At 30.2% G+C, this 22,680-nt stretch overlaps 2 protein-coding genes across 4 annotated transcripts; both read right to left on the reverse strand.

Moving 5' to 3' along the window:
• Positions 1–5,072: 5,072 nt before the first annotated feature.
• Positions 5,073–13,006, reverse strand: LOC135948982 (uncharacterized). 3 transcript variants are annotated; one of them, XM_065498440.1, is made up of 5 exons: positions 12,985–13,006; positions 8,619–8,829; positions 8,070–8,560; positions 5,407–5,773; positions 5,073–5,334 (listed from the first exon to the last, which is right to left on the reverse strand). In XM_065498440.1, exons 2-5 carry the CDS (start codon positions 8,815–8,817, stop codon positions 5,147–5,149), a joined length of 1,245 nt encoding a protein of 414 aa, XP_065354512.1. In that variant the 5' UTR covers positions 8,818–8,829; positions 12,985–13,006; the 3' UTR covers positions 5,073–5,146. The 3 variants fall into 3 exon arrangements, with proteins under 3 accessions (XP_065354512.1, XP_065354510.1, XP_065354511.1); XM_065498438.1 differs by having other exon boundaries at positions 12,887–12,996; XM_065498439.1 differs by lacking the exon at positions 12,985–13,006 and adding an exon at positions 12,674–12,789.
• Positions 13,007–17,921: 4,915 nt separating this feature from the next.
• Positions 17,922–21,445, reverse strand: LOC135948984 (uncharacterized). Its single transcript, XM_065498441.1, has 3 exons — positions 21,207–21,445; positions 20,654–21,144; positions 17,922–18,622 (listed from the first exon to the last, which is right to left on the reverse strand). Exons 1-3 carry the CDS (start codon positions 21,400–21,402, stop codon positions 18,062–18,064), a joined length of 1,248 nt encoding a protein of 415 aa, XP_065354513.1. The 5' UTR covers positions 21,403–21,445; the 3' UTR covers positions 17,922–18,061.
• Positions 21,446–22,680: the final 1,235 nt, after the last annotated feature.

Genomic DNA, 22,680 nt, shown 5'->3' on the forward strand with positions numbered 1-22,680 from the left:
ATGATCAGAAAATTTTGAAATTTGTTTAACAAAATTTTTAAAAATTTGAAATTGGAGTTTTGAAACTGCCTTTAAAAAAATTTAATTTAGTTTGTCATACCTGCGAATAGGTTAACGGTATCCTACGAAGACAAAAACTCATATACAAGTAAATATGGATATATTTTAAGTAAAAATGTACTTTTATTTTAATATTTCTAAAAATATGTTAATTTTGTTTCTACATTTTTTGTTCTAGTGGCCTGAGAGACGTTAATGGACGTTAAAAATGTTTACAAAAACTGAAAAAATTTCATTTTTTCCCCTTGTAAATGCACCTCAAAACTTCAGCATCGTTGCGGCACCAGTTAGCGTTATCATATCATCCTAATATTTTACACAACATGTTTCTACAATACATAGAACCATTCTAGAGGGGGGGACGGTCAAAATTCGCAATTTTATTTTTTTTGGAGCACTCTAATGTGTATATGTACATTAGGGCTATAACTTTTTTACATTTTTTGCAAATATCAAAATGGCCATAGCATAGTCGAATACACCATTGAAAGTTATTTAAAAAAAAGTTTTACTTTTTCGCAGTTATCAAAATAGTACACTCACAAAACGCGGTTTTTTATTTTTTTTATCCAAAAAGGCAAATAGTTTTTTTTATAAATATATCAACCTGGCTACACCCAGAGAAAAAATGAACACATCCGTGTACGATTTGACACCATTCGGTGTCAATAGTGTATCAACCCCGTATGTGCACAAATTGTACACGAACGGTGTCAATTTGACAACGAAAATATGACACCATTCAGTTGCCGAATTGACACCATCCGTTGTCGATTTGACACCGTTCGTGTACGATTTGACACCAGACCGTTGTCAATTTGATACCGCACCGTTGTCAATTTGAAACCATATGTTGTGGATTTGATACCGTTCGTGTACGATTTGGTAATTGAAATAAATAATAATTCCTTTATGTTTTACATTTATTTTTAAATACAATACGAATAAATACTTAAATATAAAATACATATAAATTTCATGTTTAAATGTGGCAAAACATTGGTGGCAATTGTCGGAGTTCCTGTATGTGAAATTTCAAATAGCATCCCTAATTGTGGCACTGCATCCACAGGTCATCATTCTAAAAAATAAAACAAATACTTATTGTATTCTACATTGCTGATAATTATATATAGCTCTACTTTCCTTTTAAATGTACAAAAACTGTATGTTTATTGTTTCCAGGAATTTTTGGAGTTGTATGTCGTCAGTGGATTCGGTGATCTTCTCTTTTCTTGCACTGTCTGGATCTTCATCTGCATCATCACAAATTCACTATTAAACACAATTACACTTTCTTTTATACATATTTTCATTTTTAAATATTTCCACTTTTTTAATGTAAATAAAATTTAAAACTCACTTATAAAAACAAAGCAGAGCAAAAAGTTTCGCCGCAATACTTTGACAATAACTTGACAGCAACTCACGTTGAGATTCGTCGGCGATTAATTTAACAACATTGCGTTGTCGATTCGTACCCATTTGTTTACAAATTGTAAACGTACGGTGTCGAAAAAAAAGTGACACCGTATGGTGCCAAAATGACACCAACCGTTGTGGATTTTGCAACGTCATTTTTCCCTCAGTGTAGTCGATAGTGTGCTGGACTATTAATCTGAGGGTTGCGGGTTCGATTCCCGCTAGAGACTCTGGGTGTAACTGCAGACAAGCAAAACGCTTCGCAGTTTGTGTTTGTTTTTAAAAAAAAAATTTGCGGTAGCCAGAGAAAAAAAGTTGTGTTACTATAAAAAAACAAAAAAAGTAATAAAAATTTTACAAAATTTGACTTTAAAAAATCATTTTTGTGAGTGAGGTTTTATTCCAAAATGACCCGAAAAACATTTTATCATAAATAGCACAACATTTGCAATCGCGTGTTGCTAGGGCCAAAATTTGTTTATAGCCCTAATGTACATATTTACTACTTTAATCATCTAATAGGATGAGGAAAACCGAAACAGTTAAAGTGTTTCGGGTTTGGAATACTGAAATTTCGAAACAAATATTCGTAAATTTTTGAATTCATTCTTTTAATTTTTAGTAAAAAATTTGCTTCATATTTTGTCGTTTGTTTCACGGATGCTGCAAGAATCGCTATATATTTGTCCTTTATCTATTTCTTTAGATATTTGAAATAGAATTTTTAAAAAATGGTGATTACCTTTTGAATACAATACATTTAAAACAGCGAAAATATTTCACTGGACAAAATCAAAATTTTTACCAGAAATTAAATTTTTAGACAAAATAATTAAATTTAAAAAAAAAATGTTCACCAAAAACACAATTCTTTGCACAATTTTAGGAATTTTGGCATCGAATTTTTAGTGCACATTTTAGCTTTTTTTTTATAGCATATTTTTGAGTATTCAATATTCCTTTATTTTTGTTGCATATTTCCTATCTTTTCATTACTTTGTGTTCCTAATATTATTTTATTATGTGCATAGTAATTTTTTATTTCTATATTTTACTATTTTGTTCAGGTCCATTACTTATCTTCATGAATTTTCGTTGACTTATGGGAGCTTAATTTTCTTATATTTGAATTTAATTAAAAATATACACACACAAATATCAACAATTAACAAATAAGTTGTAAAAAATACGTAAAAAAATTAAAAGAAAATTAAAAAATTGTATCTTATTATGAGCAACTGGTTAAGTCGTTAAGTAAACAAAAACTTAAGGTTGCTTGAGACAGCTACTACTAATTACTAAAAAAAAGTTTGAAGTATTATATAGCTTAAAATTGAATTTATCAATTGATTAAGATTGTCTAAGAAATTCTAGGGAAATCAAAAACAAAGATTTAGTTTGAAAAGTTGAAAACTTAATTAAGTAAACACTAGTGCCATATTCATTAAAATCGAAATTTAATCATATGATAATCAATTTAAATTTATATTTTATTTATTTTTTTAATAAAGCTTCGAAATTAAGCCAAAACTAACTATTGCATATTTTTTATATTTTAAGAGCATATTTTTTGTTTTTAAGTGCATATGACCTGTTCATTAATCTGAAGAAGTCAATTATTTAAATAAAACAACTTAACACTTCTTATTATAATTAGGTCCACGCTTTCCTACTTAATAAAACATAAAAAACTAATTTATAAATCTAAAATATTTTACCCTATTCAGCAAATCCTAATGAATCGAAACAAATGTACCAGTTAAACATTATTAAACAAAAAAAAAGATTTTTAGAAAAAGTGGTATGTACGACCTTATATTTATCAATGCTTTATATGTAGACGACTTTAATTTTTTGAATACTTCACTTCTAAAATACACTAAGGGAAATCCCAATGAAATAAATACCAATAGAAAAGAAATAATTCCCAATCCGAAGCAATTTATTTATGTAATCTAAAAAAAGGAACTACAAAAGTGAAATTATTCTTCGCTTACCAAACATTTTTTGCATTGCGGGCCTATAGCGTAGCGCAAAGTTTTACTCCTCTGCGGTGTATCAAAAACTGGCTTCGCTCAGAAAAGTATTTTGCATTGCCGGCCTTCGGCCGTACGCTAAGGTTTTCTCCTCTGAGATGTATCAAAAACTGGTTTCGCTCAGAAAAGTTTTTTGCATTGCCGGCCTTCGGCCGGGCGCTAAGGTTTTCTCCTCCGGGGTGTATCAAAATCTGGCTTCGCTCAGAAAAGATTTCTTTCATTGCAGAAAGGTTTTATAATATTTCAGAAAACCGATTTTCATTTCGCACCAGATTAAGAAATCGTTGCGACCTAACAAAGGCCGACGATGTAAAAAGAATCTTTTCTGAGCGAAGCCAGTTTTTGATACACTCCAGAGGAGAAAACCTTTGCGACCGGCCGAAGGCCTGCAATGCAAAAATCTATTCTGAGCGAAGCCAGTTTTTGATACACCCCAGAGGAGAAAACCTTAGCGCATGGCCGAAGGCCGGCAATGCAAAAAACTTTTCTGACTGAAGCCAGTTTTTGATATTTATGGGTTCTGCTTTTGCAAAGTAGAACCCAACAAAAATTAAATAACTCCCAATACAGTGAAATAACTCCTAATTCCCAAAATAAAATGAAATAAAAACCCAACAAAAATTTCATTGGGAGTTATTGCATTATGAAATAACTCCCAACAAAAAATTATGAAAAAACTCCCTATGCGTTAGGAGTTGTTTCATAATGAAATAAGTCCTAAGTTGTATGAAAAATTTGTTGGGTGTTATTTAATTTTTTCGTGGGGAGTTATTTCATTTGTTAGTTATTTCACGGTACCTTTTTTTTATCATCTTCGTTTGGAATTGTCAAGGCTCCGCATGGTAAAGTTACGCCTTGGCGAAATTAGTGTTCACAACCACAATAGTTGTAACATACAACGTACAGCATAAAACTATGTTGTGAATTGGACAAATAAATCAATAATTCTCAACTTTAAATTAATATTTTTTCATATTGAAATAAAAAACTTCAACATTACTAGACTTTCGTTAATGTTTCATATTGATTCAATTTCAATTTCTCTGGGTGTAACCATTTAAAAGTATAAACATTTGGGTTGGTCGATTTTTTTCATGAAAAATCGTATAGCTGAAACGCATTCTATGGAAAATTCTAAGAAATTTTCCGCAAGAAACCATAGGCCTAAAATCAAATTGGATAAAAGAGGAAATGCACAAGATAGGATTTGATTTTAGACATATTGGTTTCATGAGGAAATTTTCTTAGTATTTTCCGTAGATTGCGTTTCTGCTATAAGATTTTTTACTTTTTGATCCTCCATACAAATCGACCCGGCCTAATAAACATTTATTCGTCATTTGTAAGCATATCATATAATTATTTTTCGTAATATTTTTGGTCAAATGTATGAAAAATAAATTAAAAATTATATATGCATTATCCAATTAAATTTTGAGAATAGCATATAAATATTGTTTTAAATCCATAATTGTTGCCTTTTTATCGATAAAAAAGTTTTATACTAATAATATAACTAAACAAGCGACAATTAAATAATCACACAAATGTTAATACGGTACAACCAAATTATAATAATATTTATAATAATAATGACAAACAAACAATTAATTAAAATTAGAAATAAATTATTTCCAGTCCAGCAAACCGCGATTATCCAACCATGGTAATATTTCTGACATGGCTTGAACATATTTATGATTACTAAACATGGCTGTCTTCATTTTGGATTCATCATGAATATAATTTTCTAAATTAGCTTGATCGGTCTTTTCCAAAATGACAACTGGCAAAACTTTGGAAACAACCATATATGCTGGAATAAATAAATTAGAAAGAAATATCTTTAGGTTAAATAAATTACTATATATAATAGATAAAAACTTACCCGCCAAACCATTTTTCATTAAGGCAATATGAATATTTTTCAATTTTGGCAGGGGACGATGATACTGCAGCAGCTTTAAATTCTCCACCAAATGTTCATAATAGAAACGTATCATGTAATCGAACTGATTGAGTTTTATATCCTTGCTAGCCGATGACAAGATAAAATAGTACAAATCATTGGCTGGCGAACCATATTTGCCCACTTGAAAGTCCACAAGCAAAGTATCTTTAATTTTACCGAACGCATCGTATTGAAACATTATGTTATTAGACCAACAATCACCGTGATTTAAAACATTAAATTCTCGGGGATTTACTTTTTGATCTTCCAGCAAGCGATCAACCAAAAATTCATCACTATCAGCCTGTTAAATATTAAATAAATGAAATTGTTAATATAGTACGTAACATAAAAATCCATTTAGGAATAAAAACAATATTACAATAAATATTTTGACCGGGCATGTAACCAATTCTAACCAATCTCAATAGGGTTTGGACCAAAAATAGATGTTTGTAAAATTTTAGAGTTTAAAGTACGAGCTTGATTACAATGTTTAAATGGACCGAAAGACTGACCATTAAGTCGATTAAGTGATCTAATCGACTCAGTGAATACATAGTATACTTTAAGGTAGGTGTGGAACCATTAAACAGTTTTGGAATAATTCACTAGAATCTTAATTCAGAATTAAAGATTTTAGCAATTCATTCCATAAAACCATTCCCAACAAAACAAATTTGTAGCCTCCATTCAATGTCTTTTATTTAAATATTTCATAATGAAATGAATTCGTAATTAAATTCATTTAACTTTTGAATATTTATATTTTTGTTAATTCAAATTGAAAATATTTTTTCTTCATCTAAATGTATTGAAAACAAGTAAGAAAGCATAGGCGTTCGTCAATCCAGACCATATAATACCCTACACTGAGTAAATGAGCAAAAACATTTTTCCTTTAAAATTACGGAAGCAGGCTTTATGGGAGCCATGCGCAATTATGGACCGATCGTCATTAAATTAGGTCTTCTGATTTATGTCTATATGAATTGAATTTTATGTCGATACCAACATTTTTAACAAATTTCTGTTCGTTAAAGAGATTTTCTGAAGTGGGCCTTTATTGGAGCTATGACTAATTATGGACCGATCATCATAAAATTTGTGTAGATATCTATATACATTAAACATTTATGACAAATAAGATCGATAAAGTCATATTTCGGGAGAACATTTGTAAGGACGCTAGGTGAAATAATGGACCGATTTCAATAGACTTCGTTCGTCATTGGGACGATAAAATGCATGTGTCGAATTTGATCGAAATATCTTAAATATTGCGACCTGTACTTTGAGCACAAGGTTTACATCGACAGCCAGAAGGACAGACGGACAGACGGACATCGTTTAGTCGTCTCGGAAAGTGATTCTAGACCAGCGAAATGCAATGAGCTCTCAAATGAGCTCTCTTGTTTTTATTTTCACATGTACTCAAGCACACACATTGTATAAAAACAGTCAGTCTCGCATGAGCATTGATACCCAGCGGCGAAAAGAAGTAGTAAGCAGGCCTTCTGGAAGGCCTTATTTATCAGACACAAGGCCTCATTGCTCCATTCCATACTCATATATTTTTTACACACGATGTCCTAGCCAGCCAAGGCCTTCTTCAACAGGCTTGATAGAAGGCCTTCTTCAACAGGCTTGTTTTCAGGCCTTTTGTAAATAAATTTTGTTAAATAAATTGTATCTTTGATTAAGCCTAAACTATGTTTAAAATTTAATAACTTACCCGGCCTAAGCGATATCTTATTTATTTTAATTTTTTTATAATAAAATCCAATAATGACCAAGTAAAAAATTCTCACAACCGCTTTGTTCAAGAATTAAAGCAAAACTATTTTAAGTTTACTTCTTTTTTCTCTTCACTTTTTGCATTTTTTTGTATTTGTAGTTTTGTCTTTGGAATGTGAGTTTTTAACGGTATTTTCTGCTTGTACTACGTTTGTAGCAACAAAAAGAAGGGAGCAGGTAGGCCTTCCATAAGGTCTTCCTGAGAAGGCAAGCGAGCATGAGTACAGAATCTAAAAAAAGGTCCAGGAAGGTCTTACAGAAGGCCTTATAGCTGAAGGCCTCAAAAATTTCGCCGCTGGGTAGAAGCAGGTTGTGTTACGCTTTTATGCTTGTTTATTTCATTATTTCAGCTAGTTGTTTTTGTTTTTGCCAGAGAATAATTCTCAACTCATACAACTACAATATCTAAAAACTGTAGTGGTGTGAGTTTGCATTTCGCTGTTCTAGACTAATATTTTTGGGTGTTGCAAACATCAGCACAAATGTAAAATACCCTCCCCACTGAGGATGTGTAGGGTATATAAATTGCGTAAAAAATATTTGTAATAGATTTGAGTTAAACAAATATTGAATCATTTAATAACTTCTATTAACCTAGTTTGTATGGATTTGAATTGAAGAAATCTTGAGTGATTCAATAAGGAATTAATTCTATAAAGTTTGAATTCTCAATGTCATGAATTTAGTATGTTTCTTCAAACATATTAAATTATTGAATAATGAATTAATTTTTCCATTAATTTTTTCATAAAATATTTGGCTCAAACGTATTATAAATACAAATAAAGAATGAGATATCTTACCAGTTTTTCATAGTACTGCTGACAGTTTTTCCATTTCTTTAACTGGCTCAAAAATGCACCCGAGGCATTAAATTCCTTCAACAAGGCCTTATTTTTTTCACTAAATATGCCCACAGTGAAATCTTCACTAAACATGCCATAGTGTTCTACATAACAAGCAGAGGCAGCATGAAATTCGGCCATTTTTATTAAAACCTCTTTAACATGATCCATATCTAAACCATTCAAACGATTTGCATTTTTAAACTGCTTTACATGAAGATCTTCTAGCAAAACATAATCGACTCCTATATCACGATCAAAGGTATAAGACTTTGGTGCAAATTGTACACATTTGCCGGCATCTTTATAGAGTTGTTCGAATTTTGGTATGATTTTATGATAGATTTCTTCTTCTTTGGGAAATAGGCGTAACATGTTTAGAATTCTAGCCATCATTTCATTGGCATGTTGTGCCTTCAATACAAATGAAGCCTTTTTAGTACCGCCATCTATTTGAGGAGATTAATTAATATAGTTTCAACTTTCATTAAGTCTCTTTAGTATTACCTTCCATTTCTACTTCTGCTTTAATACGCATCATTAGCGATGAATAGTTTTCACCTTCTTTCGAACCATTTTCGGTTTTGATTTCCAAGATACTTTTGTAGTCTCCTATTTGCTGCTTAATGGCCTTCTCCAATGTTACGTTGTCCAACCATTGCGGTAATCCGTTGTCAGCTGACATACCGTTTTGCTGTGGAGCCATATTGTCCGATGACTAATAACAGAAAATTTGTTTTGTTATTACTGTTAGTATTTTATAGATTTCGTTTGGGAACTTTTATATAAACAAATCTTATAAATATAATGTTCAAATAATTTTATGATAATCTTATCTAATGCATTGAGTGCTCCATCAAATGTTGTTCGTTGTTGTTGGCAAATAGGTATATTTACACCAGGCAACAGTTGATGGAAACAAATTTTACATAGACTTAAATGGATACATTTATACATTAATATGGCCTCATTTGTATCAAATAAATTCGACATTATCAACTAATATAAAAGCTTAGTTATGTCCTAATTCAAGTATGTATTTTATTTTTTTATACTCATTTATTTAGAGTTTGATAAAAATTACAGTTTTTATGTATTATTTTTATAAATTATCGACCGATATGGTAGAAACATATTACACTAAGTATTTGCTACAAATTAGGGTGGAGGGAATTTTTTTTTTTCGCAATCGCTAAATATACACAAAAAATTTCATTTGCTTGATGTTATATATAGAGGTGCCCCAATATCATTATAATAATAAAAAAAAAATAAATGGCTCTAGAAACCGGGGGGAGTGGAAGACCCCAATGCCCTCCTTATGTCTAGTAGTTGTGAATGTCCTCTATCAGTAAAAAAATAACCAAGTGATTAGGCCTACTTTCCTAAGCTACAAGTACGATTTTGTGGATTGGGTATAAAAATACCCACTTCGGCATATGTGGGTTGTAAAACATATGAAATATAAATTAAATTTTTTAAGTAAAATTTTAGTTTTTTTGTGATTATTGGATGTAATTATATTGACCTATCAATACATAAAAATATTTATATTCAACATAAATTAAAGTTTATAAAGCATTAAGGTTGTTTAATGACAATATGAAAATATGTAATTTTTCTGATCTTCAATTGTGTTGGGGCACCTCAAAACATCAAAGGAGGTAAGCAATCTTAGGTACGTTTAACTTACTCATTAAGAGGCAAGTTTATATCGCTATGCCGTTGAAAACAAAAAAAAAAGGTCATACATAGCGCTCCACCCTAATGTATATTCATATCAAAAAAATCAACTTTTGAATACGATGTCTTCCGATCGGGATGAAATTAATTCAGACACAATTTTTGAACAAAATCGGTCAAGAACTCTCTGAGTTAGAGTTAGAGATTTTGGAAAAAAAAATGTAAAACATTTTTATTTTTTTCTTTCAAAAGATTGAAATTATTTAATACATTTTGCTAAGAACAATAGGTCATCAGTTACATGGATGAGAAAAAATAGAGTTCTTGACCGATCTTGTTGAAAAAATTTAAGAAATGGCCACTTAAAATCGGTACGCACTGTAGAAAAAGAAGCTAGAGAAAAAATTGTACACAAATATCTAGAAAATCCGTCTTTGTCGGATTTTCAGCAGATATCAGATCGGTTTGCGGTTTGAAGAGTCAAGCTTTTCAGACATGTTTTTAAAGAATTTTCAAAATTATATATAAATTTCTGTCATTTATAAGACATCACACATCTGACACAAAGTTTTAGCCAAGTTGTCATTACTCAATGACAAGTTGTCAATACAACTATGTCAACTCAAATACAACTATGAAGTGGTATAATGAGAATAATATTGATGTTATACCAAAACACAGCAATTGAACAAATTGCCCAAATCTTCGTCCAATCGAGATATATTGCGCAATTGTTAAACGTAAATTGAAAACGGTAGAAGGGGGAAGAAAAGTTGTGCAACTATTAATGAGAGGCATAAGAAGAAAAGCCAGACAATTTATTCGCAATAAATACACATAAACCTACATTTATATTTTTGTTAAAGCTTAATAAATTACCTTTAATTTCATGTATAAAACGTTAACATACGTTGTTTCATTTAAATAACTTTTAAACGCTTTAATACGTACCGATTTTAAGTGGCCACTTCTTTACTAACCAATAGAACTAACCTTGGTGCAATTTTCATTCCGATAGGAAGACATCGATTTCAAAGAATGGTTGACATGAAATCCCCCATATATATATTGAGGAATCATTCATGTTAATTTGTGGAATTTGAAAGTTGATTTCAACAGATGGACTTGCCTTCGTTATATCGATTTCGCTATCTACAAGGATCGACAATATACATTCTGATCACTAAAGTACTTTCTACTAAATAACTTTCCTACATTGAAAGCGACAGGGTAGACTTCAGCAGACATTACGGCTAAATAACGAATGTTCCCTGTTATATATTGTGCGGTTCACTGAAGAATCGATCACAAAGGTATGTGTTCTTGATGAGAAACGTGTATTACGTAAAAATCTGTGGGTATCTGTGGGAACAAGTTCCCTACTTTCATCAGAATACATATGATTGTATTACCGAAAGAACAGTAAAACGCAACCAGCATTGAGTCGGTGCTCCAGCGAGTTGTATACCCTACTATCACCAATAATCACCTTAGCCCTCGGATATAGGTAGTGCAAATAGTGAGGAAATCAGATGGAGTGAAGTAATTTCTACACCGTTTCAGAAAACCGATACAATTGAATGCTTCTTTCGAAACTTCAAAAATGTGTTTAAATGAGCGAACATCACATTGTGTAATTATGTCCAAAACATCAAGATTGTCTAAGTCCACAATATTTACACCACCCTTAAATACTATTGAAGCGACTTAATCGTTTTTGTGTTAAAATGCAACACCGAATCTTGCGATTTTTGATAGCTACCCCATTAAGAGAATGGTTAATTTTCCTCATTACCCCAATCTCCTACAGGCTCGGTCTATAACTGAATGAATATGAATGGCCAATGTTGCTGTCATCTCCAAAAGTATATATAGGGTTGGAGATTTGACGTAGAAGGTCGTTTAGAAAAATAAGGAATATAGTAGGAGAAAGAACGGAACCTTGTGGTACCCCAGAATTTATCTTGAACTCGTTTGATGAGATCCCGTCTATAACAACTCGTATAGTGCGATCTCTGAGAAAGCCCAATATAAATCGAGAGAAATTATTACCCTTAAAAAAGCAATAATTTTTGATCTATCTCTATCGAACGACTTGGAAATATCTAGAGCCACCAATCAACTTTCGCCACGGTGAATGGAACGACACAATTTTTCCGATAGTAGGACTAGCTAGTCTCCCGTAGAGCGATCTCTACGAAAGCCTTACTGGCGGTAGTTAAGTTGGACTCCAAATATTATATAGTAAGTCAACATTTTTGTAAAACTCGATATAAGTTATTGGATATTATTGCATGTCCGAAATGATGCTTGAACGCTATAAAATAGATCCATTGCGATAACCCGAATCACAATCAGATGACGGAGAAAAATTTTAGATCATCCTAGTGTACATTAATTTTTGCTTCTGTAAAAAATCTTAACACAGATTCGTTCGTCATTAATCAAATGTGTTATTGGCGTTTTTGTTAGTCCTTTATTATTTAATAGTTACTTCCTTAATTCCTTAATAATGTTAACTAACATTAAAATCATGCTGTTGATAAATTTTAGCTGTTAAAATCACGTTTAACAGGGTGTTTCTATAATCAGTTCAGGACATTTACATTATTATTTCACTAATAAATATACACTTTCACATATAGGGGGCGCTTTTAAATGATATAGTTCTAAAGGAGGCGGAGTTTAAATATAAGGGTAGTTTTTATTATTATATCTCGTACATATGTATATGATATAAGTATTACTTTATTCGATTCCAACAGTTTTATAGCTATAACATATTATTTTCACTACACATTTTGTTTGTTACACTCATTTAGCTTAAGATAACATTATACGTAGAAGAAAATATAAATATTTATTAAAATAAAACTCACAAGTAACTATTTAACTGAAGTAACTAAGTTTACTTTAATCATTAGTATTGAACTTGAATCTGATAACGACACACTACAAACGTAATACTGATAAAATAGCAATTAAAATATTTAATTATTAGAGCCAATTAAAGTAGCACTACACACTGCTATTATTTATTATTATTCTTGTTTAATTAAACTAATAATAACGTTTTGTTTAAAATTTCTTACATATTGAGTTGTACTGTGCCAGAGAAGTGTTCAACTTAATATTTTTTGCTGATAAATTTTTAATATTTTTTACGTATTGAATAACAATGCAACTTTACCTATTAACGTTGTTCGAGTGATTAATGTTTTGTTTTATTCTTCGCCAATTTGTTTACCATTTCAGACAGGGGAGAACATTTTTTTTATAAATATGTACTTAACAACAATTATTGATGTTTTTAGTTTTTTTTATCACTGTTGTACATAAGGTATTTAAAAGAATGTCAGCGTTTGCAAAAAGTAAAATTTCAAAAATAAATCTGTTAAGATACATCAATATATCGAGTATTGTCTCGGTCACCAAAAAACAAAGAAAAGTTATTCAAACAAAACAAAAATAGTTTTCAACTACAATTTTCTTTTTAAAAAAAAATACGAAATAAATTGTTTTACTAAAAAAATGTATAAGAAATTAAAAATGGACATAAATTGTATGGTGCTAATATATTTGTGACAACCATTTCTATGATAATGGACTTACCATATTACATTGCTCTCGACTTATGGATATCATAATCTGAGAAAAACATATTATGATATAATGATTCTTCATAAAAATAGTTGTCACAAACATGAAGTCTAGTATTTACAATAACAGCATAAAAATGGAAATTAACCCTTAAGTGCACTTGGGGTCCAAATGACCCTGAACTTTTAAAATCACGAAAAACACAGTCATTTTGACCCCAAGTGCTCTTAAGGGTTAATGTCCATTTTTGTGCTGTTATTGTAAATACTAGACTTCATGTTATATTTTTCTTAAGTTTCATCAAAATCGGCCCAAAGATATATAATATTTCGCTATCTCTCCATGAAAAATTCCAAATATTGAAAAATTTGACTTTTGACCCTCAAGATTTTAGGCTTAGCGTTTTCCGATTTTAGTAAAACATTCAGACTATATTTAAATTGACCTGGACTATAATATTCGGAATTGGTTTTACTTAAAAATCATAACAGTAAGGAAATTCGGCTCATTCGCCAAAATATGGCCAAAAAATTAGTTTTTCTCCAAAATCGTAAAATTTAAATCGCAGGTACGGAAAAACTATAGAAGGTATTAACATACTTTTTTCACATTTTTATTCCTTATTATGTTGTTAATAAATCCCCATGTAATGATCAAAAAATTCTGAAATTTGTTTAACAAAATTTTTAAAAATTTGAAATTGGAGTTTTGAAACTGCCGTTAAAAAAATGTTTTTTTGGTTATACCTGCGAATAGATTAACTGTATCCTATGAAGATATAAACTCATATACAAGTAAATATATTTTAAGTAAGAATAAACTTTTGTTTTAATATTTCTCAAAATATGTTAATTTCGTTCCTACATTTCTTGTTCTAGTGGCCTAGACACGTTAATGGCCTGGCGATTTTTTAATAACTTTAACATTTTTTAACCAATTTTTGTTTTCTATCTCATTAGAACGACAATTACGTACACATTTCGATTCTTTTAAATTAAATTGCAAAAGTAATTACATAGCAAAATTTAAAAAAATAACTGAAAAAATTAATTTTTTCCCCTTGTAAATGCACCTCAAAACTAAATCGAAACTCGGCATGGGTTGCCCTTCTTAGAACAAGCTAAAAATTTGTTTGGTGGTATTTTAGGTCATTACGAAAGTTTACAGGGGGTACCGTTTTAACATTTCAAAAAATTTAATTCTAAGGGACACTCTAATGCAAAACTATATTTTTTCTCTGGGTGTAGGTTTAGTTATAGTTCTGCAGCTATTCGATAACAAATATTTTATTTGTATTTATCGGAGGGGTGGTCACTCACACAGTTCCATCACTTTTGGCATTCTTACACAAAATTTGATTACAGTTCTTCGGATAATCGAAAATATACATTTCTTTGGTATGGGAGGTGTCACGCCCACAGTAAAGATTACATCCCTTTGTATCCCTATCATGTACAATTGTAACAAAATAACTCATGCATATTATTGATAGTTATGAATAGTTATTCACTTAATATGGGAGTGCTCTCCCCCACTGTTCCGATTTTTAGCTTAACAACTTATACTGGGAACAATTTAAACCAAGTTTGAAAACTCTGACTTAAATAGTTTAAAAACTATTCGATAATGAATATAAGCATTCTTTGGGATAAACCATATCCCTAGTTCCAATCACGCCCATTTTCTTAACAATTACGTAAAATGGTAACAAAATAACTCACGCAAAGATTTATAATTTCACTATTATAGTTGTTAATATATGTGTATGTGAGTGGCCACGGCCACTGATCCGATCCCCTTTATTTAACAGCAGATACTGGTATCAATGTAATTTATACAATGTTTTAAGACTGTCGAAATTACAGATCTTAAGATATTCTAAAATAACATGGTGTGGGCGGTGCCACTCCCACTATTCCGATCCCACCCATTTCTATTTTATCTATGATTAGAAATATAGTTTTCCTGTGTGCATGGAAAAGCCATGCCCACTAATCCGATGCCGCACATTTTCAGCCAAACTATGTATAATAAAAAAGTGATTCGGATGAAATTATAATTCTTTGGACCTTCTTAAATAATTATTTACTCTGCATGGGAGGTGTCTAATACCGTCCGCTTTCAGCCGAACTATTTACATTGGTAAGCTAATGAATCGAGCAAAGTTTTAAAGCTCTCACTATTACAGTTCGCAAGTTATTCGCTAGTGACTATTAACATAGTAAGGAAGTTGCCATACCCACATGTAATTTCAAAGGAAAAAGTACCCTATAGTTCCTTTCACGTACAAGGAAAGACGCTGTGAATAAAATCAGCCATGCTGTTTAGCCCTTTAGGCGTCTATAGGCTTCAAACAGAAAGACATACAAACAAACATAGACACATTAAATATAGAGATATATAAATCATCTGGATGTAAAATTTTATCTCACAATAAATGAAAAATAGCTCCACTACAAGGGTCCATAAAAATTTAATTTTAAGCAACTTTTCAAAACTTTTCAAAATGTGAAGTGTGAATAAATTTATGAATTGAATGCATATATTTATTTAGCTGTCATATTTCTCATACTATACACATTTCCAACATTAGATATTTTGTTGATTGATAACATTTGCTTTTCTTTTTTATAGGTGATATCAACACTATTCTGTGGGGTTTTTAGTCTCTTTGCTCTGATAAGAAATCGCAATTGCATGTGAATTCATTAAATTAGTAATGTAATAACCCATTTTTTTTTAAAATAAATTTATTAACGTAGGCAAGCATGTGATATTGTTCTAATGAATCAATTTAATTTTGATAATATTAATATCTAAAGAATTATTCATATACATATGTATATGTATATTGAAGTATAACGCTTATCAAAAATAAATTTCTATTGTATAATAATTTTCTTAAATAAATACATAAGTACAATATAATTGGGCCAAACAGCGCCATGTTAAATGACATTTACTTAGTAAAATTTAAGAGGAGTGTCTAGTTCAAATAAGTTAATTATCTACATATACATATGATGAAGAGCATATTTATTGCTAAATAACAGTTTCCATTAGACCAGCCCTTAAAAAATAGATCTTCCTTGGATGGATGCTATTTTGTATATTTAGTAAATGAAACTAATTGAAATTTTAGATCTGTCAGATAAACAGAATCCGTGAAGGATATTGTTAAATTATTTTAAGATTAAGCAATGCTGAATATTTTATCAAAATCGGAAAACATTTAGAATTGTACATTTTATTTGAAGTTTCGAATTTTAAGCCAAAGTAGCAATACTTAAACCATAGGAAAAAATATACAATTAAAAATAGCTCTTGTATTTCATTTATATAAAAATATTCTTACATCGATAACCCACCACAAATCCCAAAATTTTCGTTTTCAAAATTATTTTTAAACGAAATGTAAAAAAAATAGTAATCGCAAATTTTAACTTTTTTACCTATTATGGGTTCGAAAAATGTAGAGAAATTTTTTTTAAATTTTTTTTTGATCAAAAACTCATACGTGAGAAGTTATTGACTTCGTTAAAAGACTTCGTCAAGCAATTTAAATATAAATAAGGAAAAATATATGACTTTTATTCCGAAAATGTAAAAATAGTAGCATTGCTAAAAAGCTTAATAGAAAGAAAAATTTTTTTAAATTTTAACGGTGCCAAAACAGTAAGAAATTATGGTCGGTCTGGACAGATGTTTGTAACGTCCAATTAGTCTAACACCCACCTTAAAGTATACCGATCGACACAAAATCACTTTCGATATCCGTTCATCTGGCTGGCTGTCCTTTTAAACTTTATGGTCGGAATTGACCGACCACAATTTCTTATATGATTTTTATTTTAAATTTCGCTTTAAAAACATTTAAACATTATTCGGAGAACATTCGTAAAGAATGGGGTAGGCATTCCAAATACTCAAATTAAGTACCGGGAGAAGACTTAGTGCGAACCCTACAAGAAATTATATAGGATCTTATGGACTTCGAGACTGATGATAAGAACTTCTTTACCACACTGCTTTGGCGCGAAACTAGGTCTGGACGCTGTCATAAATATCTGGACACTACCAGAAGTCAAAAAAGCAGGGATATACAAACTGGAGAGATACAATCTTTAGGATCTCCACTGATGCCCCGAAGTCGATGGTTCACGGACAGGAACGATCGTAGAGAATATTCGGGTTAAAACAGATAATCATACAGTCTTCAATTATCTTATCTAAGTCAGAAACGACATCGGATGTATACAAATTCGTCAAAGGTCGTCTAACACCAACAAATTTTTAATTTAAATCTATTCAAAATTAATGTATGAAACGATAATAATTTTTGTTGTTATTCAATTATTTTTTTTGTTAGTCATGTAATTGTGATTTATTCGAAAATGTAATTGTTATTGATGCATGTGATACTGATTAAAAATGGAAGACCAAGGTCTTATGCGATTTACAGTAAAAACAGATACAATTAAAAAAACTATATACATTTTTTTACATAAAACAAAATTTCATATTAACTCTTATTTTATTCACTTTATTTGATCAAGTTTAAGACTGAAATATTACAATAAACATGGTAAGGTATTATTAGATTTTTTAAAATAATAATAATAAACAAAAAAAATAACAAAGCATTCTAAACATTTTACAAAATAGCATCAGAACGACAAAGCACCACGATTTTTTAACCAAGGCAATAGAGCTTCAGCATGTTTACGATAACGTTCATTTGAATACATCAAGGTCTTCAATGCCAAACCAGCATCCGAATCAGCAATAAAATTATCTATATTAGCTGTATTTGTGGGATCTAAAAGCGTGACAGACATAACACCAGCTACCGTCGAAAATCCCCAAATGCCGTATTTGTACAACATTGTATGTAGTTCCGTTAGAGTGGGTACTCTATTGCTGTACTTCAACACTTGCAGATTTTTCACCAGCTGATCATGATAGAATTTAATTAAATAATCAAATTGATTTATTTTGATATCATATTGGGTGGATGATAATAAAAAGTAAAATAAATCTTGAGCCGGTGAACCGTATTTGGGTGTTTGATAGTCAATGAGGTATGTTTCCTTGATTTTACCAAAGGCATCATATTGAAACATGACATTGTTGCACCAACAGTCACCATGATTCAAAACATTAAATTCATTTGGATTGGGTGTTGACAATTTGAAAAATTCATTGATCATAGTGGTCTTGGCTGAGTTCTGAAAATAAAATTAAAATTGATTAAAATTATTTTGAATTAAATATGTTTTAAAACAAAATACACTTTTAAAAGGTCCCTGATAACTTCTGATAATATCGTCAGCTTATTATTATTATTTTGGCACATATAAAAAACATCGGAACTATATGCCATTACCCCTATTGATAGCATTTGATATCCACAAATCATCTCCATTAGAGTGTCCCTTAGAATTAAATTTTTTGAAATGTTGAAACGGTACCCGCTGAAAACTTTCGTAATGACCTGAAATATCATCAAAAAAATTTTTAGCTTGTTCTAAGAAGGGCAACCCGTGCCGACTTTCGATTTAGTTTTGAGGTGCATTTACAAGGGGAAAATGCATTTTTTTTCATTTTTTTTTAAAATTTAGCTATATAATTACTTTTGCAATTTACTTTAAAAGAATCGAAATGTGTACGTAATTGTCGTTCTAATGCGATATAAAAACCAAAAATTGGTTAAAAAATGTTAAAGTTATTGAAATATCGCCAGGACATTAACGTGTCTCAGGCCACTAGAACAAGAAATGTAGGAACAAAATTTCCATATTTTGAGAAATATTAAAACAAAAGTTTATTCTTACTTAAAATATATCCATATTTACTTATATAAAAGTTTTTATCTTCATAGGATACAGTTAACCTATTCGCAGGTATAACCAAAAAAAATATTTTTTTAACGGCAGTTTCAAAACTCCAATTTCAAATTTTTAAAAATTTTGTTAAACAAATTTCAAGATTTTTTGATCATTACATGGGGATTTATTAACAACATAATAGGGAATAAAAATGTGAAAAAAGTATGTCAATACCTCCTATCGTTTTTCCGTACCTGCGATATAAATTTTTCGATTTTCGAGAGAAACTAATTTTTTGGCCATGTTTTGGCGAATGAACCCAATTTCCTTACTGTTATTAATTTTAAGTAGAATCTGTTCAGAATATTATAGTCCACGTAGTTTAAAATATAGTCTGCAAGTTTTCCTGAAATCGGAAAACGTTAACCCTTAAATCGTGAAGGTCAAAAGTCAAATTTTTCAATATTTGGAATTTTTAATGGAAAGATAGCGAAATATTACATATTTTTGGACCGATTTTGATGAAACTTAAGAAAAATATAAAATGGAGTCTAGTATTTACAATAACAGTACAAAATGGAAATTAACCCCTTGTAAATGCACCACAAAACTAAATCGAAAGTCGGCACGGGTTGCCTTTCTTCATTTTTGGTGGTATTTTAGGTCATTACAAAAGTTTTCAGCGGGTACCGTTTCAACATTTCAAAAAAATTAATTATAAGGAACATTCTAATCTCCATCTTATACGATTTTGTTGCAGTTGCTTTTCCATGTAAGATTGCACTGTCCTAGTTATTGGAGTATCGTGCGTGTCCATGTACGATGTCGCCATAAGATCCAGTCTATTGTTATTTTGCTTTGTATCAGTTTCGTTAAACGGTTGTTGTTCTAGCTAAATAAGTCAGTTAAAAAGACATATCGTAGACAGTCTTACAAAACTTACTCCGATAACACTCTTATATATTACAATAACCACTTTCAAAAGGGCAGTACAAAATAAACTTTTAAAGTGACCCCATTCTAGGTTACTTAGAGACACTAAAGTGACAATTGACTTCACGCTTAAGCAAAAAGAATAAAAACGCTTTAAGTGACTATACTATAGATTACTGTGAGATAGTTAAGTGACAATTGACTTCACGCTACATTACCTGGGATGTATAGAGTTACCAATTGGCTTCTCTCTGCACTACATAGAGCAAACACGTGTCAAGTAATACAGAATATACTGTCTATAAGGAAAACAACTTGCTTAACTGCTGGGAAGATCCATGAACATAATGTCGTGCCACTATGCAAACTATGCTCTTAATAAATTAAATAGTCTTGGTGTGACTTGGTGTAGAAAATTAAAAAGTTTTTGTTCACTTCTTCTGAGTCATATAAGTCACTAATATCAAACTTATTTTATCCACCACAACTTTTACTTACAAGATCATCTGCATACTCGCTGTAGTTGCTATAATTCTTAGCACAATTAAAGAAAACTTTACCCATACTCATGAACATAGCTTTCATAACGCCGTCACCTTCTTCCTGGAAATTGATATGTGTTATTTGTTTTTCACAAGGACCCTTTCCAGCAACTAGAACTGCTGAAGCAGCATGCCATTGAGCTAATTTTTTCAAAACACATTTCGTATGTTCCATATCTAGACCTTCCAGACGATTGGCATTTTTAAAACCACGTGTACACAGATTTTCTAATAAAATATATTGCATTTTACTCGGGAAATTATAAGATTTAGCACCAAATATCACTTCTACCCCGACGTCGGCATAAAGTTTTTCAAATGCTGGTACAATTTCATCATACATGTTCTTCTCTATTTCAAAAATGTCGTGACCTTTCACAATTTCACCCAATTGTTCATTGTCATGACTGACTTTTAACATAAAAGATAGAGATTTTTTGGACGAATCTAATGGAAAAACACAATGTCTTTAAAAATTATTCCTCTTGTTTGTTAGTATTTGAAATTACCTTGCAATTCAACTACAATTTCAACTTTTAGCATATAGGTGGCATAATTTTCTCCTGCTGGCATAGCCGGTTTAACATTAAATTCTATAATATTTTTATAGTTTTCAACATTTTCTAGCAAGATATTTTCGAATAGTTTGGCCTCAATCCATTTTGGTACCAACTCTTTGTTGCTATTTATTGCATTAGTCATCATAAAATTATTTGGTTGAAAATTCTTTAATTTAAATGTGGACACTTCTACACACTCTAATTGTTTATTGAAGACTGTTAGAAACGATTAGAAATAAATTTACGAGTACATGAGCTTTAATTTTGAGAGTTTTGATAGAGGACCTACATAGAAATATAAGTATGAGTAATTATTTAATTGGTTTTTTTTAAATTATTTTTACTGTTTTTAATAAAATAACAAGGGTACACATTTACACGGTTTACTTTATATTTTCCAACCCAACTGTTATTTTGTATTCTCCTGTAATTTGTAAATATATTTTTTATGATTTATTATTAAATTGTACTATCGCTGGACTAGTGTTTATAAAAAAACGACTTTTTAAAAAACCGGTTTGTCGGTTAACCGAAAATTTCTCTTTTTTAGAAAACCGGTTTTTCGGTTAACCGACATTGAGAAAACCGGTTAACCGTCATATATGTGTAGAAAGCTTTAAAATTTGTAGTATTTAGTAGTCTGTAATGGTTAATATTAAATAACATTAATATACAAAAGTGCTAAATCCATTTTATTTTGTAAAAATTTCAAAATTGTTTTCTCTGCCAAATGAAATTAAGTATAAATATGTTACTAAATATATAATACTTGTTTTGTATTATATATTTGTAAATCAATTTTTTAATTAAATATTTGAAATTTTGAAATTTATTATCAACTCGACTTTCTGATATGAAACAGAAAATGTTACAAGTCTCAAATAAGGATATATAAGATGCAAACTCACTTCTTCTTAGCTGTGATTATTTTTCATTATCAGGGCAACCAAAAATATTTTCTAAAAAAAGTGTTTTATGCGCATAAAATATGCACGAAAAAAATAAGCTCTTAAAATATAAAAAATATGCACTTAAAAATTGTTTGTTATTGTTTGATTTCAAAATTTCAATAAAAAAATATATATGAAGTAAATAAAATATTGAGCTCATAAATTAAAATTGGTTATTATAGGATTAAATATCGATTTTAGGGAATTTGGCACTACATGAAAATAGTTAGATTCAATTCATTTTATTATATTTAGCAATAAATTACTATGTGTTTACTTAAGTTTTAAATTTTTTTAACTAAATCTTTGTTTTAGATTTCCGAGTTTCTTAGACAATCATAATCAATTGATTTGTATCATCTTTTAAACTGTTTAATACTTCAAACTTTTTTTAGCATAATATTTTACATTCTCAATCCATGTGTCCCAATGATTATAGGATCCCTACTGAGGATGTACCCAATAAGTTTCTC

Source organism: Calliphora vicina, chromosome 1 (assembly GCF_958450345.1).
Source record: "Calliphora vicina chromosome 1, idCalVici1.1, whole genome shotgun sequence".
In the NCBI taxonomy this organism is placed as follows: Eukaryota; Metazoa; Arthropoda; class Insecta; order Diptera; family Calliphoridae; genus Calliphora; species Calliphora vicina.